The following is an 18,120-nucleotide window of genomic DNA, read 5'->3' on the forward strand; positions in this document are numbered from 1 at the left end:
CTGGGAAGCCATCCTTCAGAGCTTCAGTAAATAATGCTGTGATTGTTGGGTTTCCCGCCAGTTGCAGGAAAAAGTCCTGCAGAAGGAATACTGTTTTACCCAAACATCTGAAAGAATATATACTAAATTAGTGGGAATGGTTAGGGTGGTGTTTGCCATGTTTCTTAAATGAGTTGTTAATTTTTAGGAGTTTTTGCTATTATGTATGCTATTGTCGCCACTTAAGTGGATGTTCCCAATTTATCTTTATGTTTAGTTTCTGTTTTATCATAATGTATTAGTTCCTCCTATTATTTGTTGAAGGGGAGGAATGGTGATATGTTATAATAATGTCATTGTTCTATCAGAACACACAGGACATTCTGTCAGCGCGTTTGGTGCGTGGCAGTTTACCTGCTGACACCGAGATGGGCAGACGGGAGGTTGTGTGCGGTCTTCTCTTCACTTGAAATAAAGCCTACAACTTTACAACTATGTGTGTTGTTATTTAAGATACAACAACCACCTTCTAGGAAAAAATAAATTGTCTGTCTGGGCTAAACATTAGGCATCAGACGCACGTCCGACAATAAGGTGCCTTATTTAATATTGCTTTCACAGATGCACTCCAGTGTCAGAACCTAGTGACCCAGAGATGTCAGGCAAATTTGTTTATTCACTGAAAACCAGCAGTACAGATCAACCTGAAGCAAGCTGGCTGCTTACATGAATGCAGCGCCTCACTGCAGTGTCAGCAGCAGGAGCCCTGATATGCGTGACTAATACATTTTAGTGCAGTGATGTGCACACCAGCACTAAAATGTGTTAGTCTAACCCCTGATGTGTGGTACTTGGCAGAGCTAGGTGTGGTGTATACATATATTGTCACTGGGTGGAGTTTTAGAGCACTAATGTTGATTATACAATTTGAATGTGTTAGCACATAAACTAACTTGTGTGGAGATTTTGCTTGCATTTAAGCTGACAGACATCACTTGTTTTTAGAGTTATGGGGGTGATTTTGGTACCACCAATGTACACGGATGCAGGTTCGGAGTATATTTATTTTCATTTATGAGGTAGTTGGAGTCAGATACTTTTGAATGTACTTTTTTTTAGGTTTCCAATAACTATTGTTATGAATGAACTGCAAATTGACTGGTGTTGCTGGATAATGGTATAGGTTGTGATGTGAGTATGTCAGCCTGCACATCCTTGCTCATGTTCTCTATTCCTGAATGCCAATGTTCAAGATTGAGCCCCCAGCCTATCTTGTGTGAATCTGTGGCAGGATTCACTAGCCTATGCCAGTATTGGAATGACTGTTAATTATAATTTCCTACTGTATTTTTAGGTACTGTTTTTGACAGTATGTCTGTTTGGGAAAGCTGTGGTCACTCTCTATCTTTTACCTTGCTAAACCGGGTGACAATCCAGAATGGATCCCACTGGTCCCAGTACTCAGACTCTTACCACTTAGAGTCCCCATACATGTGCCACACTGTCACTATATGTACTACTTTAGACTACTTTCCTTGACATAGATAAAACGGTCTGGTTACACTAATGATTCACAAAACTCGGTACCATGCAGTGGTCATTCCCTTACAATTGCTATTGAATGTCTCACTAGGGCTTTTCTTAGCTCTCACTTGGTGAGAATTTCACACTCACTGAGTGAGAAGTTCTGAGTTCTATTCGAGAATAATCATTTGCTGTGTGATTTCATCAGTGTCTGAAAGCCCAATCCATACTGAAAGTATTAGGGGCCATTAGTTGGTCAAAAAGTTTCAGCAAAGTTTTGGTTGGCAAACAAAGTGCATTCATAGTTTCCTTTCTGTAAAACCTTCATAATACTTTCTAAGAACAGTTTTAACTGGTTACAAATCATGCTGCAAGATATGATCTGACTAAAACAGTGTTCTATACAAGTACAAAACCAGCAACATTTACAGACACCGTTAATCTCATCAAATATGATCAGGTTTGGGGCAACATCTATCTTGACCAACCAATAATGCATACTGTATCTCTTCAATAATTATACTCTCAGTAAGAGGCTCCATGGACCCACATACCACAGAGTTGTGAGTTCAGAAATCCAACACACTCACTGAATAACCTACAGCATGCCTCCACATAGACACACTAGTAACTCTGGATTGCAGTGAATCTGGAAATATTCCCCACTAGCAGTGTCACTGCCTTAGAAAACACGACTAGGATAGTCAATTGTACAAGTCCACTCTAGACAACGATGTAAATTAACTCATTTCAGACATGTACTGTGTAGTAGGAAAGAAGGGTGGGAGCAGGACTCAAGGTAGGAAGCACAGAGGACAGCTTAATGGACTGGGTACGGTACCTGATCCACAATTACCTTTAAGATATTTCTAAGCCAGAGAAAACCAGCAGAATTACCAAACTGGATGGTGATCATTGAGTCTGGTAATTCTGTGCTGTTCCCACTCCATAACCAACAGTTCAATGCCCGTAGCAACTGCAAGTAAAAGCCAGATATTAAAAGGTAGTTGTGGAGTTGACAAGGCTGGATTATTAAAAATCCTCATAGTGGGGGTGATTACTTTACTCTACCTGGAGATTTAAAGGTATCACAGGGGATTTTCAAATTAACGAAGCAGCAGCACTTCTCGACAGCACTTCTCGACTGCCACATTCAAATTCAAGGCTTTAGATCTAGAAAAACATACACATTTAAGCAAGAATCTAATCTACCTCCAAAGTTTATTTTACAGGGACGGTCAACTCAGTTCTCTTATCCAGGATCACTTCAGAATGGTGCCTCTGAGTTTTAATAAGCAAAATAAAGAGAGGGAAGCTTGATTCAATGTGACAGGAGCATCACTTTTAAATAAGCATCCAAAGGTTATTTCAAAAGGACGATGACCACTGCATGTTTAGAAAATAGAGCTTTTCTGCAAAGGTCCTGATTAGAACTGTGCACTAGTATCTGCAGTAATTGTCATTTCATTTGCTGGTTTTAGCCACTGTTCAAACCATGTACTCTCAACCACACTCAAAAATGAAAGCTCATAGTTCACAAAATGTACTGTTTCAATAAAGCATGCTTTAAAAAAATATTTGAGCACATATACATATCCAACTTTTGATTTGCAGGAATATAACAGCTATACTTAGAAAATCTTGAATATTAATGAGATTGCAGTATTATTTGAATATGAATCACACTTCAAGAATACGGGATCCAAATACAACAGACTAGACAATAGAATCAACAGTCCAGAAGGGGATGTAGAATTGTGTACTTTAAAACGAGCGAGCAAATACTGAGGGGGTTATTACAACTTTGGAGGAGGTGTTAATTCGTCCCAAATGTGACGGATATACCACCAGCCGTATTACGAGTTCCATAGGATATAATGGACTCGTAATACGGCTGGTGGTATATCCGTCACTTTTGGGACGGATTAACACCTCCTCCAAAGTTGTAATAACCCCCTAAATCCCTTAATATCACTTAGTGCGTTCATCACGTAGTACCTCAAACAGGATTCAGACAATTCTCCATTATAAGATTTCACACCACAGAGGTCTATTTTGTCATTCTTGTAGACAGTTAAACCGATGACAGTCCTCAACATGCTCATTACTAAACGTAGGCAAAAGTGAGTTACTGACATCAGGCACTCATGCAAATTCATTAAGGATTTGAGGGAGGGGATGTGTCCTAACGACTGGAGCTGCAGATTTCGGGGAACCAAGTTTTTATCCTGGTGTTGGCTCAACATACTGTGATTCTGGACAAATCACTAAATCTACCTGTGCCTAAAATAAATGACTTAGGGCCTGATTACAACTTTGGAGGACGGTGTTAATCCGGCCCAAATGTGACGGATATATCACCTACCGTATTACGAGTTCCATAGGATATAATGGGCTCGTAATACGGTAGGTCTTATTTCCGTCACATTTGGGACGGATTAACACCGTCCTCCAAAGTTGTAATCAGGCCCTTAGTCCTTGTGTGATTGTACGGAGCTGAGTTCTGGTTGTAGTAACCCAGTCCTCTCCTACACACACACACTTTTTGCCTGGTTTATAGATGCAACTTTGACTAAAGTGCACTGGGATCCTGCTAACCAGTCCCCAGTGCCAGTGTTCCTTCACTAAAGCCCTCTATAAGTCCCTAGTAAACGGTACCCCTGGTATTTAGGGCATTGGGTACTGAAGAGGGCCCCTCAGAGCTACAGAACAACTTGTGCAGCTCTTAGGGACCCAGCACCAACCTTATGCATACTGACATTCCAGGCTGCGTGGCAAGGTGCTCCCAAAATTGAAAACACGACATGGCACACAGCTTGTGTACCATGTCCCCTAAACACTGCATGCAATATATGTAAGTCACCCCTTTGGCAGGCCTTACAGCACTAAGACAAGGTGCATTATATTACATGCAAGGGCATATCTGATATGCCCCTGCTATGTCTTTGTTGATTCTCAGACATAGTAAGTGTACAGGGAAGCCATTTTAAATGCATTTGCTGGACACTGGTCACTACGAGTTCCCCAGCTACATGATGGCTTTTCTGAATCCTGGGGTGTTTGGTATCAAACATCTCAGAATAACACACCTTCACTGACCCCAGTGATGGATTTATTCAAAAATGCACACAGACGACACCTTAGAGGTGCCCCCTGAAAACCTACTAACTAGTAGTGTGTTGACTGACTGCTCATGACCCGTTCAGCCACCACAGGCATGTTTCTCTCCCCCTGCTTCCCCCCCAAAAAAGGTGAGAGCCAGCGCTCTCGATGGTCTAAGAAAAAAGCCTGCTCTGAGCAGAGGTGTGACCACCTCCCCCAGGCAGGATGGACACTCTAGGGCAGGGCGTTTCAAAGGCCTTGCCTCCTTTGTAATGAAACCCAGGTCTCACCAGATGGTGGAGATGACCAACCTCCCGTCCTGACCCCACTTTTGGCAGCAGCAGCAAAGGAAGGAAAATTAGGTAGATTAGGAGGTGCGCCCCTTTCATGCCAGTCCCACTCCTAAGGTGGACAAGCTGAAGCGGACACTTCTTTTTAAATTCCTCCATATTTTTAGGAAGGAATTAGGCTACTAGGGTTAGGATTATGTCCACTTTCCAGCAGAAGTGGTAATTGAAAGGGTCACCTAAAGGTGGTCAGACCATTGGCTACTGCCTGGCACTCCCTGTAACGCCTCTAAATTGAGTATTTATGTGGCACCCCTGAACACAAGAACTCAGGCCCTGACTACCTATGAAGAAGGACAAAGAAGAGTCATCCCTGCAGAAGAAGATGCCGAAGCAGCTCACCCGATACCGATACCAACCCTTCCGGCCTGACTGCTAACCTCAACGGACTCTTCACAAAAAGCCTTGTTCTGCAGCTTCAAGAAACCCAGGAAGCCTGCCTTCTAAAAAGACTCAGACTCCAGTGAGCAGTGGACCTGCTCAGCGACAAAGTATCCAACAGGGACTCTGCAGCCTAGAGACCTGGCCTCGGATGACCTCAACTCGGTGAGAAGCCCACCAACGCTGCCCTGAGCCCGGGTCCACCCGAGTGCCACCTAATACAAGTTGCCTGCAGCTCCTGCATGCAGGGCCCCTCTCTCACAGCCTGGTGGTGAGAGAAAACCCAACACCTACATCAACCACTGCACCCATCGCCCTGAAGCCAGCTGAGGAGGGCCACCCGTGCCAACGGCGTCCCCGGCTACCCTGAGCTTGGGTCCACCTTGCATGACCACCTGCTGAACTCCCCGACGACGCCTACAGCCTCAACATGCAGGACCCCCGGACCATGAGTACACCTGGCCAGTGAAACCTGATGCCAAAGGACACACCTGCCTCAGTCGCCACTGGGAGCTAGAGACAAGGACCAACAGTGCACTTACTTTCCTAGACATCTCAAGTCTTTGACCTACCTGCTTGTCGTCCCTTCCTAGTCGCAGCCTGTCTTCGCAAGGACTAAAGTTATATAGGAAATCATTGGGCACCTGATGCCTTACTGCACCTGGCCGCCGCAGTGCTGCCCGGTGTGACCTGTTAGTGTGGTTCTGATCAGTGTCCAGTACTTAACTTAACTTCCTGAGATTAGCTTTGTAAGTTGCCATTCACCCTGTGTTTGCTAAACATGGTTTTCCTCCGTAGGATAACATTGATAGAACACTGTCTAGTTGTCTGTTTTTGAAACTGCGATGTATTTATGCTAACAAAAGTCTACTTACCTGATTAAGAAGTTTTTGTGTTTGAAACATATAAAAATATGCTTATTTTTTTTTTAATCAGTTATTCTTTGAGTGTGTCTCATTGCCTCTGTGAATACAACAAACGCTTAGCACCAACCTTTGATAAGCCTAACTGTTTGCCCATGTTACCACAAATACAGCATTAGTCCTATCTACCTTTGCCTCTGCAATACTAATTGGGGATCCACTGGACTCTCTGCACAGTGTACTTCATTTTAGAGCACTATATAGAAAGTCAACTTCCTACAGTGATGTAATCTGGTGCTCATGTAAAATGCATTAATGTGTTTATATAAAACTGCAAAGAAAACCCTGAAAAGGCAGAAACCTGTTGGAGGTACAATACAGGCCACAGCTGATCAGGTTCTTTGAAGAAAGTCTCCCCATTCTCGAAATTACAGCCCGAGACTAGTAATTCGAATACACAAGCTATATATTTGCTAGTGAACCTCAAGTGATGTTCAAGGCAGTTAACTTTCCCAGAGTTTATTTCTGTTAACCGAGTCAAAAAGGCACCAGGAAGGCCACAAAACTGATCTACAACAAGCCCAGCTGCCTTGTGAAGTTCCTAGCGACTTCTCAAAGAACAACAAATTGATCCACCATAAAGCAAACCTTGAACGCCTAGGAGCTCAAATGGAATAAGTTGCAAAGAGGTAGAATATTAATTGTGGTAGGCCAGAATAAGTATGGCAAACACTCTGGCTATAGACTGCAATAATGAGATTACACAATAGCGAATTGGGTTTGCCCAGCACCTCTTCCTAAACATACATTTTAAATTGGCCTTGGTCACTATTATGGTACCTGCTCCTTTCAGTATTCATCTGAAATGGGGAGCTAACTGGATTGCCCACCAATTCAGGGAATATTCCAGGGCACGCAAAGGGAGATTTTCCGGAACCGATTCCCACCTAAAATTCTACGAAAGAATGGCCTTCCTCATATTATCCTGAGTGACGAGTCCAGCAACTGAATATCAGTTACATACTAAAAACTGTTCCCATACACCAAAGGACTTCCATACATATCTGATATTGAATCCACTGATCTTTTGCAACAGAACATTCAATTACAGCTGGTAAAATATTACTATCTTTGCATAATAACAACCAGATTTTATGACTGCTTCCATCAGAGCATGTATTTCATGCCATTTTCACAGTGCCTTTTTCACTTGTATCAGCTTGTGATAGGAAGCTTTCCTTTCCCAGCATACTGCTAGGTGTGCTTTCCTGATATATAGCTAGGTTTCCCTGATTTTACTTTGTCTAAGGAGTCTTTGGTCCTGCTTGAGTTTTCTGTGCTTGGGGACTATCCGGTTCAACACATTTATTCTCCCTTCTCACTGAATTTCATTTAAATGTGAAAACAGGGAAGGATATCAGCAGAAGCCAACTTATCCAATTTTATATGGAGCTTTAGTCAAACTACAATGTCATTTTATGCACCTGGATCGCTTTAAATTTAATATTTGCACCTTCAGGATATCTTGTTGTCATCCTTGAAGAATATCTGACCTCCATGTTTGGAGCACAATTGCCTACTTTCTTAGGTTTAGTGTCCAATGACTGGCTCAGTGCAAAATGATGAGTCGTTCCCTTAGCTAACATCTTAAAATCTATATAGCAACCAAACGACCTTGCAGAGAGAAAAGTGTAGTCAACTGGGTTTATCTCTTTGCCATAAGTAAAAAAGATTATTGCTACTGGTCTTCTGGAATAAAACCTCCTATTCAGAGCTACCAACTGATTCTCTAGTATTACCGCTAACATTACATTTCCTGGATAAAATGTATTTGCCAACGGGGATAGATATAGACAACAAAATGGATTCCAACAATTCCTAGAGGATTTCTATATCAAGAGTCATATTTAACTTCCCCAGGAGCACTGAAACCCTCGGATATTTTGCTTGCCTTTGTGTAACATCAATTTAACCTCCTTAGACTTCTACAAGTAGTAACTGAAGAACCAGGCTTGAAAACCTGCAGTACATATTATCTATTCTTAAACTTGCACACCTATTCAGTGTCTACTCAGCACAATTAAGAATTGCTAAACATAATTCACATAATATATCAAATTTAGTGGATAACCTAAACATTCGAATAAAATGCTGAAATCAGAATGACAAATACCCTTCATCACGCAGACAGGCATGGCTGTGTACATTCCATGATAAAACTAAAACATTGTCTATTTTGAAGCTCATGTTAATCACTAAAAACGCAGCAACTGTGCTCTAATATTGTCTCCCTTAGTTGTTGCATTACGCAGATAGATATAATCCTCAATATCTCTATGGAACCTATGCCCATTTTGAAACACAATTATTTGTCTACAGAGCCTCAAGTGCCATCGTTACAACTATCTTGTTATTACCAGAATGTTAGTAACTTAATATATATTAAGAGCACAAATACACTTGATGTTCCCCCAAAAACCATATAAACCTGGCGCTCAGACATGCCCACACATCCAAGCAAATGGGAGGGCTGATGGGTGCAACTGAGGGGTCTTAGGTCATCTGGCTCTCACTTCCTTACACTGTTACCTTCACACCCGGATTGCTTAACTCATTCCTAACATCAAGCCCTTATTAGCTCTGTGAAAAAAGCCACCTTTAGTGATGTCAGGGCCTGATAAGGTTTGCATGACATTAATTTACACCTTTCCAAAGACTGAACCTCTTTGCAGGGAAATATTATTAATATAAAATGCATTTTCTTTTACACAAGTCTTTTTACACAATAGTTTCATTAGTGTACCCATGATCACCAGATTCCCTCTGGTCAAAGTAAAACGTATGGAAATTAATATTTTTCCTTAGGGATCTTGCTATTGGTCAGTAGCTGAGTGTAATAAAGCAAACTCAGACTGAGTTTGCCTACATTGCACAGATACAGAATGTCTGTCTTCCACTTGTAATGAACGTTGTATGAGGAATATTCCAGTTTAATATAACTTGGCCCTTTGAGTAAATGAGCAAGATTCATTTTTAATTACTTTCTTTTTACATAGGCCGACTAGGAACTTTATTTTGCTATACACACCTTTTTGTGATGCATCGCTTCCAAGAAGAGCTTACACTGCTTATAAACTTCCTGACCAGGTTTTTGGTAGGTCTTCAGAAATTCTATGAAGTCCTTGGACACTCGGTCTGTTTCTATGCTTGGCTGCCTGTTGATAGCTGGGCTTGGAGTCTTCACTTCCTGGTTCTCTGCTGTTGAAGTAAAAAAAATTGAACATTACTAAACATAACAGTTTTACATGTATTGCTTTTTGTATCCAGATCCACGCTTGAAGCGGACCACAAACAAAAACTGCACCTGCAGGGTGAAGTTGCAGCAGTGTAATCATTTTGATCTTTTTGGGGGAGTTTTTTTGGAATCTTTTTATTGACTTTACAAAAACAGTGCAAAGGAGTATTGTACACATTACAGTTTTTGTATTAGGCATACACAACACAATATTGGCAGACAATGTCTTGATTCCATTAAAACTCTGGTAAACATCATGGATAACTTCATGACCATGTGGCTATACCTCCCCACAACGTCTCTTAACTCCTATCATTTCTGTGGTAGGCTGCAGCATCTGGTGCCTCCCTCAAGCTATCCTCCACTCAAGGTCTCACTGGGCAGGGGTCCAACTGTATTCCCCTTATCTCCGCCCAGCCTTGCCATATTTTACCATGTTTCTTGGAGCATCCCCGTGCTTGGTATATAGGTTGCTCGAAGTCCATATAACGATCCATACCTTTGGCCCATTCCCCAACTGAGGGTGCAGTTCACTCTTTTCAGGCCCTTGCAATATCTCATTTAGACAGTATGAGTCCCATCCATAAAAAGGTCCTTTGTTATTTTGTGCCTCCTAACTCGTTTGTAACATGCAGAAGCACCAGCCTGAGGTCTCTCAGAATTTCCCATCCCAGCACCCCTTCCATCTTTCCCAACACAAGAGAGAGAGAGAGAGAGAGAGAGAGAGAGAGAGAGAGAGAGAGAGAGAGAGACAGACAGAGACAGAGACAGAGACAGAGAGAGAGAGAGAGAGAGAGAGAGAGAGAGAGAGAGAGAGAGAGAGAGAGAGAGAGAAAAAGAGAGAAAGAGCGAGAGAGCGAGAGACAATGCCAAAACGTGTCTGCCAAATCCCTAGGTTCACTCTTGCATCCCAAAACACCTGCCATCCGATATAAGCCCCATTCGATGAAGCCTGTCTCTACTGTAGTACGTGCAGTGGAGTAGTTTAAGTTGTATGTATTGCAACTGGGAGGCTATGACTGCCCCCTAGGTGCCTCTTGCGACTCACTTCAGTTGTCGTCATCAAGTTCCCCCAGTTTTTTCCCATGCTCTACGGACCGCCTCCATTGGATTGGGCAGGTTTCTCAACATGATCTTATATATCTGGAACAATTTATGGTCTTCAATGTCTGTTAGAAGGAGTTTAGTGTCTAGTGGTGAAAACTCCGGGATGTCCTGGGCCATCCAAATCATCGGTGCCAGAGCATGATGGAGCTGTAAATACCCAAAGAACTGTATTCCTCCTGCATATCTTGAAAGGATTTCAGTACACCATTGGTTAAGATATTTCCCAGGATGGAGATCCCTACGGTGTCCCATGTTGAGAAACCCCGCAACACTGCAATCTGCTGAAAGCAGCTGCCCTCTGCCACCCCCAAAGTGGTGACTCAAACATTAGCTTACCCAACCAGCCAGTAGCTTTTTTAGCTGCCACCCATATCTCCAATATCACCGAGCTGCAGGAGGCAAATCCTGGTGTACCTCGCTGCCATTCAACAAGAGTGGCAAGCCCTGCAGTTCCATCACCCTTCCAGAGGATAGGCCAGGTCCGCAAATCCCCCAAACCACCAATCATTAATTATGAGGCGCTGTGCGACCCAATAATACAGAATGATATCAGGTGTAGCTATATCTCCTTCAAATTTCGGGCAGTAGCATCTCTCCAGAGCTATACGTGGATTCCACACCCCCGCCCCCAGAGCAGCATTTGAAGGTGTGCGTTCACCTTCTTGAAAAAGGCAGTGTCGAGCGGGTAAAGGTGGTTTTGCAGATGATACAGAATTTGCGGTATCGTGTCTATCTCAAATATGGCCGAGCAACCCAAAAGGGACAGCGGGATGGTTGTCCAGAACTTAACGTCCCTCACCACCTGAGCTAGCTGCAGTATCAGGTTTCTCTTGAAGGAGCACTGCGCATCTATGGAGACGAACACCAAGTCTCAGAACCCTCCCGGCTGGATTGACAAGTCAGTCGCACACTCCATGTATATCGGGAAAGTGGCAATCGGGTAGTTGACTGATTTCTGATCATTGATACAAGGTTCCGAATATGTGCCATACACATCAAGAATTTACAGTGCCCTCGGTCTGGACGTCTCCGGATTCCCAAGGTATAGGAGTACGTCATCCACGTATAGCGATATCCTATTACTTAGTGAACATCCCATTGAAAGCCTCTGTATAGGGCATCAATACAAATCCATGCGACCAAGGTTCGATTGCGAACAGCTGTGGGGACAAGGACCAGCCTTGATATATGTTCCTCCTCACTGGGAAACAATCAGGGATTACTCCCCTCATGGAGGCGCACATAACGGATGTATTTGGGACCACAACCCATCCAGTGGAGTAAAGGGAACTTGTATGCCCAATCAACCGAATCGAAGGCCTAAGGCAAGCCCATCTGCGCCCGGCCGGGCCCAAGGGCCGGACCCCTTAGCCTCATCAGGAGGAAGGGGCTCTCCTATTCCCCTGATGCTCTATACTCGCTTAGGCAGGTCTCCTCCGAAGAATGTCATCCCGGTTTAAACCCTATTAATATTAAGCGGCCTTGCTCCTTTTGCCATCTGTCCCCTCAGCCTGGATCGACGATGGGCCCACCGTCCAAGGATGGTCGACATAGTGTTTTGCTACTGGTAAATTGCTGTTCTCTGTCGGCTCATAAACTTGACATTAATCTTCTCTTAAGTGATATTACTCCAACAGCCTTGTTTCTTACTGAGACATGGCTGCATGAGGGGGTCATCGCCTGATATAACCTTGGCCTTACCCCAAGGATACTTAATAACAAGGGTAGATAGACCTATTTTTAAAAGGGGGTGGAATTTTTATTATCTATAAGGAATCAGTTGAGCTTATCTCTTGGCTTCTTCAGCTAATCGACTGTGAAAGTATGCTATTTTCTATATCACTAAATCCCCAATTTACATTCTCTGGAGCTTTAGTTTATTGCCCTCCTGGCCCTTCTGATAACTTTCTTCAATCTCTCTCAAATCAGCTCGCTGAGTTAATATATAAAAAACTAAATTTTACTATTTTAGGTGATTTTAATATTCATGCAGATAACACAGATAACATGGCTGCTAAAATCCTTCTTACTGACATGGCTCCATTGGAACTGACTCAATTGGTTAGAGGCCCCATCCACGACAAAGGACACACCATTGACTTAGTTTTTAGTAATTTAGCAGGTCTAGTTTCCAGGCCTCCTCTCCCTCTGGCCTGGTCAGACCACTTTTTAATCTCTTTAAATCTAGCCATCCCTACCACATGCAGAGTGTCTCAGTCAATAGTCCAACCTTCCAGGCGCTGGCATAAACTCAATGCTAACGATTGGATTAGTACCTTGGAAAGTCGCAAATCCTTCTTCCTGGAAAGGAAGGGCTTCGTGTTAGAATCATTCAATGAATGGATCACTGAGTGCTTAGACATCCAACTTCCCTACAGTACTAAAACTGGGAATCGCTAGAAATCTGGTGCCCCGTGGTTTACTTCTCACCTGCAAAATCTTAAAAGGAAATGTAGGTGTCTGGAAAGAAGCTGGAGAAACTCCTATGATATTGCACTTATACCTAGAGTAAAAAAAACAAGATGGGAAGGTACTACTATGGCATATCTCAGAGTTGAACTGTGGAATTCTTTTCCCATTAGCCTTTGGCTAACTAGCCATGAACCTAACTTCTGGAAAGCACTTAAAATCTGGCTGTTTTAGAGCCTGCTCTCAGACATTGTCGCAGAGGTTCATGTTTAGCGCTGTGAGGCCTTTGGGTAGCCATGCGCTATATAAGCAACTTAACATAACATAACATAAGTCTGCTGACATCAAAGCCCTGTGCTTCCCCACTGACTCTCTCAGGGCTATTGCATTGTGTATTCTGCCTAAGTTGTGCCATGTGATTCGTTTTGGCATGAACCAGGACTGATTCGACTGGACCAAGTGTGTGATGACTGTCTCCAGACGGTTCGCCTATGCTTTGGCCCATATCTTCACTTTAGTATTTAACAGCGAAATGGGCCGGAAATTCTTGAATTGTGTTCTATCTGTGTCTGACCTGGGCAGAACCACAATATCTGCTGGTTGAATGTCTGGGGGAAGTTTTCCCTTCTCTAAACATCTCCAACAGTGAAGGGCCTGCATGTGGCCACATTAACTGTCAGAAATCTTGGGGAACCCATTGGGGCCAGGTGTTTTACCTGACTGTAACTGAGCCAAGGCTGCCCTCAATTCTTCAACTGTTACAACTATTATATTGGCCTCCAAAGAGTCCCTGCCCTCTGGAGATAAACAGGGGACTGGTAAGTTGTGCAGGAATTAAGATAGGTCCTCTTGTGGGCTCAGCGGGTCTGCTTGATATAAGTCCTTATAGTAATTGGCAAAAGCCTGTGTGATTGACCCACTACCCACGGCCCTAGACCCATTAAGCATCTGCAGGTATTCCACCAAGGCCAGCCCCTGTCATGGCAAACATAGCCAGTGCAGATTCTTGCTGGCCTTATCTCCCCATTGATAGATTCTGCTACACCCGGTTTTCCAGGCTGCGCATGTCTCTTGTGTCAGTTTAGCACGGACTAGGCAGATAGGGCATCCCGTAATACGTTCTCTTGATCGGAGACAGCGTATCGACTTTACAGGTCAACAATATTCTCCTCTAAGGTTTGGATCTTCTGCCTGCTCCTCTCCTTGTGGGCCTTCACGTAGCTGAAGATTAGGCCCTTCATAGTGGCTTTTGGGCTTTCCATAACGTGCTGGGTGAGGAAACTGCACCATGATTATCTGCATAGAATTGTTTACTTTTTCGTTGCCACATTTCCCTAAATTCTTCTTGTTGGGGTACCATCAATCTAACTGCCATCCAGCCCTCACTCCTCTCGTGCCCCAGGACAATGTGAGTTCCACCAGTGAATGGTAAGACAGCCCACATGCCAGATGTCTTAACCCCCATTACTTTGCGGCAGTCTCTAGCCGGCGTAAAAAAGTGATCCATTCTACAGAATGAAAGGTATAGCCCCATTCTGTGAGATGGTGTACTCTCTACAAATTCACCAGGTTCAATCTGTCAAACTGTTTACAAAGCTTGTCAAATGTGTTCTCAACTCCCCCTCCCCCCGCTCCAATCATAGAGCATCCCAGATGCACATCAGTCACACCGTTAAAAGTTTATAACAGCTTGTGGAATCCACAGTGCCTCTGGCAGTTCCTCCAATAAGTCTCCCAACATAGCTAGGAAACTCAGTGTTAGGGGGGTGGGGCACAAACACAAATTATCAATATGGGTAGCCCTTGAAAGGTCCCAGTGATCACCACATATCAACTTTGGCCATCCTGCCAAACCTTAGTACCCACCAATGGAGTACGTTTTTTCTAATCAAGATGCCTGTGCCCCTGGAGCCTCTGTGAAAGCCTGCATGATAGGAGTGGGAGTATCCCCTGCAGACCAGAAATGTACAATTATTTCCCATCAAGTGAGTTTCCTGAAGGAGAACAATATCTGCCTCAATTCTCAGAGTTGACTTAATGACCACTCCTCTTTTAATCTTGTCTAAGAGGCCATTTACATTCCAGTATAACACCTGCTGGGTGTCCAATCTAATAGCGGGTGGACCCCTGGCCCAAAATGTCATGGTATTCGCCACCAGGGAATGCACCTGCCATCTGCCACAGTGTGTACTGTGTCTATGTTGAGCTCCTCCCTTGAATCTAAAAGAAACTAAACCACCATGAACCACCCGGCCCTCCCCTCCACCCAAACTCCCTCCCATTACTTCGCCAACCTGAAGTACCTGTCGTGTTATGTCTAGGGTCCTAGCCAACAGGGCTAAACCGTGACGGATATCACGCCCCACACAAACCCCTCCCTCCTCAACAACTGTACTCCTTAAATGTGAGAGAACATAACAATTAACATGTGCAGTAACAAAGGCCCTCACCCCACCCCCTGCAATCAAGTACAAATATATCTCCAATGCCGCAGTCAGTCATCTTGCCGTGAGGCCAGTGGTAGCCCTAGTTCCTTCCTCACAGCATCCTCTTGTAGCTTTGGGCTAGTCAGGGAAGTGGCCATGTCTCTTCTCCCCGGTGGCCTTTCCTCCAATGACCGCGCCAGTTTTCCTCTCTTCTTGTGACATTGTCGGAGATCCGTGTGCCATTCTTGGGATCATTGCTGGGTTGGGTGTTCTTCTATCCAGTTCCAGACCGCATCGAGACATGTCAACAAAGAGTAAATTACCCTGAAAAAGAACCTTCAGTCGGGCTGGGAACAAAAGCATATACATGCGTCCCTTAGCCCTCAGTTTCATTTCAGCCTCCAGAAAGGAGCGCCGCTGCTGTTGGACCTTCAGTGTGTAGTCTGGAAATATTGTCACCGTAGTGGACTGAAACAACCGAGGGTCCATTCCCCTTGCCACTCTGAGAACTGCGCCTCTGTCGCCATAGCTTTCTCACAATAAAGGGTCTTAGCGGGGCAACCACTGGCGGTTTGTCCATCAGGGCCCTGTAACCTCGCTTCATGATAAAGCATGCCGAGACTTCTTCCTTAGGGAGCCAAGTGGCAAGCCAGTCCCACATAAATGTAGTTGGGGTGCTGCTTTCCGCGCTTCAGAAATGCTTACCCCTTGTAAATGATTCCTCCTGGACCGCCCTTTTGCATCTTCGGCTCTAGCTTCTAATTGATTCACTAAGTGTTGTAACATCACTAGCCATTCTTCATGTATCTTCACTGTATCTTGTGTTTCTAAGAGGCGGCCTTCTACCTCAGTGACCCCGTGGGTGGTGTTGCGGAGATCTTGCCGGATCAGAGCTAAGCCCATTTTGAGGTATCCCATTGTGCCCTCCATAATGTCTTTTAGATCAGGGATGGCCTGCAAAATGTCCGATGACTGAGCAGAATCCTCCACTGTTAGTGCCCCCCAGCCTCACCTCCCTCAGCAGACTGGACCCCTTGTTTACATACCTGTCGATCTGTTGCATTGTTGTCAAGGCCGATTTATCACGCACCATTGCGCCCTGCAGATCACTACTGAGGCTCTCCATCCACCTCCATACGGAGAGCCATCATTCAGAGTTTTTCAGCAGGCCCTACCGATCCCACAGTCTCAACACCAGTAGCCAGCACAAGTGTTTTACGGGTGCCTTCTATGGGATTCACCTCCTGAAGCAGTGTCCAGCAGTAGTGGTAAGTACCCCCTTCAGCGCATATGGCTCCCAGCCATTGTGAAAGTTCACAAATCTGTGTAATGCACATTCATGATGCATTTTGACTGCATTTGACAAGCTGGACCATGACATGCCCACATTTTACTTAAACGTATTATAATGTGAAATAATATTTTTTAATTTTCAAATCTCAAGACTGGTTTAACAAAAAATTGAACAGGGATATTGTTCCTTTAGCAAGAGGAGGCTTTTCAGGTCCAGAAACAAAAGATGAATCTGTGTTATTTGTTTCACATCAGGAAAAGACAGACAGACACACTCACATGTTCCATAAGCAGTGTCCTGGCGCTGACACTGCATGGTCTTTTTTAAAGTGATGTGAATTGTGAATTAAAACAGAAGTCACTATTTAATGTGTATTTGGAAGCTCACATTTTACACTACTCTTACCCGACTAACTTCCAAAGTATTTGACAACTTAAAAAGCAAGGGAAAGTCTAAAAGCCAGGCAATTTTCCATATTTTACTACATCACATAAACCATGCTTCCGAAATGGAGTTCAATAAAATAGACAACTGCGAATTAATTCTATATTAGCAATGGGCCTACAACCTCATTTTATCTCTGCACTCTAAATGCCTGACCTTATACAGTCAAAGAGATTTTTAAGTATGGTAAAAACTTAAGCACAAAAATGGTGCATGTTTTGTTTGTGGCTGTACGTTTGGGGGCTATGAATGGGTGGGGGGTGTTTAAAGAAGAAAGAAATTAATTGTACTGGGTTAAGCTTTTGGTGTCGTTTGGGCTATATTACTGCACCCAACACAAGTCTACATGGTGTACAGGTTTTTATAATATACATCCAGACATGTTTTGATTTACAGGTTTAGTTGAATCTAGTACAAAACAAAGGAATCATGTGTGACTGACTTAAGTCTGGCGTTAGTCTAGTAAGTGGTTAGAAGTACTGGTGGATTGGTTCAGGAGAGTTATACACACCGCTAGGGAATTCAATCTCAGACCAGGCCACGGAGATAAAATAACTAAGGACTCTGATTTTGAAGGGCTAAGTTTAAAGAATGATGCTGCTGTCCAGGGAACAATGTCACCGAGGGACTATCTCAAGAACACAACATCTCGGATGGAGGATACACTCAAAATGATGTTAGTTTGCTCAATGGATTGGTGGAATGAGATTATTTTTTCACCATAGGATTCGCTAGTTAGATTAGTTGGATGAGTGGGGCACAACAGATAAAAATGGGGGTGGGAAGGGGGGGGCAGACCTAGCAGGAGGAAGGCTCACAAAAAAGTTAGGATTTCTCAAAAAAATGGCAAAGTACTCCATGGTCCAGTGTACAAGGTCAGTCAGACATATAGAAAGAAAAAACAAAAAGTGTATTCCTTTTCCACTCCCAATCGTCCCTAAATTCAAGA

At 43.7% G+C, this 18,120-nt stretch overlaps 1 protein-coding gene across 1 annotated transcript in view; it reads right to left on the reverse strand.

The window, feature by feature from the left end:
• The window catches only part of RABGEF1 (RAB guanine nucleotide exchange factor 1), a 236,280-nt gene that overhangs the window by 89,597 nt on the left and 128,563 nt on the right, over positions 1-18,120 (reverse strand). Inside the window, exon 4 of the mRNA XM_069226871.1 lies at positions 9,285-9,454. Within this exon, the coding sequence (XP_069082972.1) occupies positions 9,285-9,454 (170 nt within the window). The remainder of the gene's footprint in view (positions 1-9,284; positions 9,455-18,120) is intronic.

This window comes from Pleurodeles waltl, chromosome 3_2 (genome assembly GCF_031143425.1).
Source record: "Pleurodeles waltl isolate 20211129_DDA chromosome 3_2, aPleWal1.hap1.20221129, whole genome shotgun sequence".
Taxonomy (NCBI): Eukaryota; Metazoa; Chordata; class Amphibia; order Caudata; family Salamandridae; genus Pleurodeles; species Pleurodeles waltl.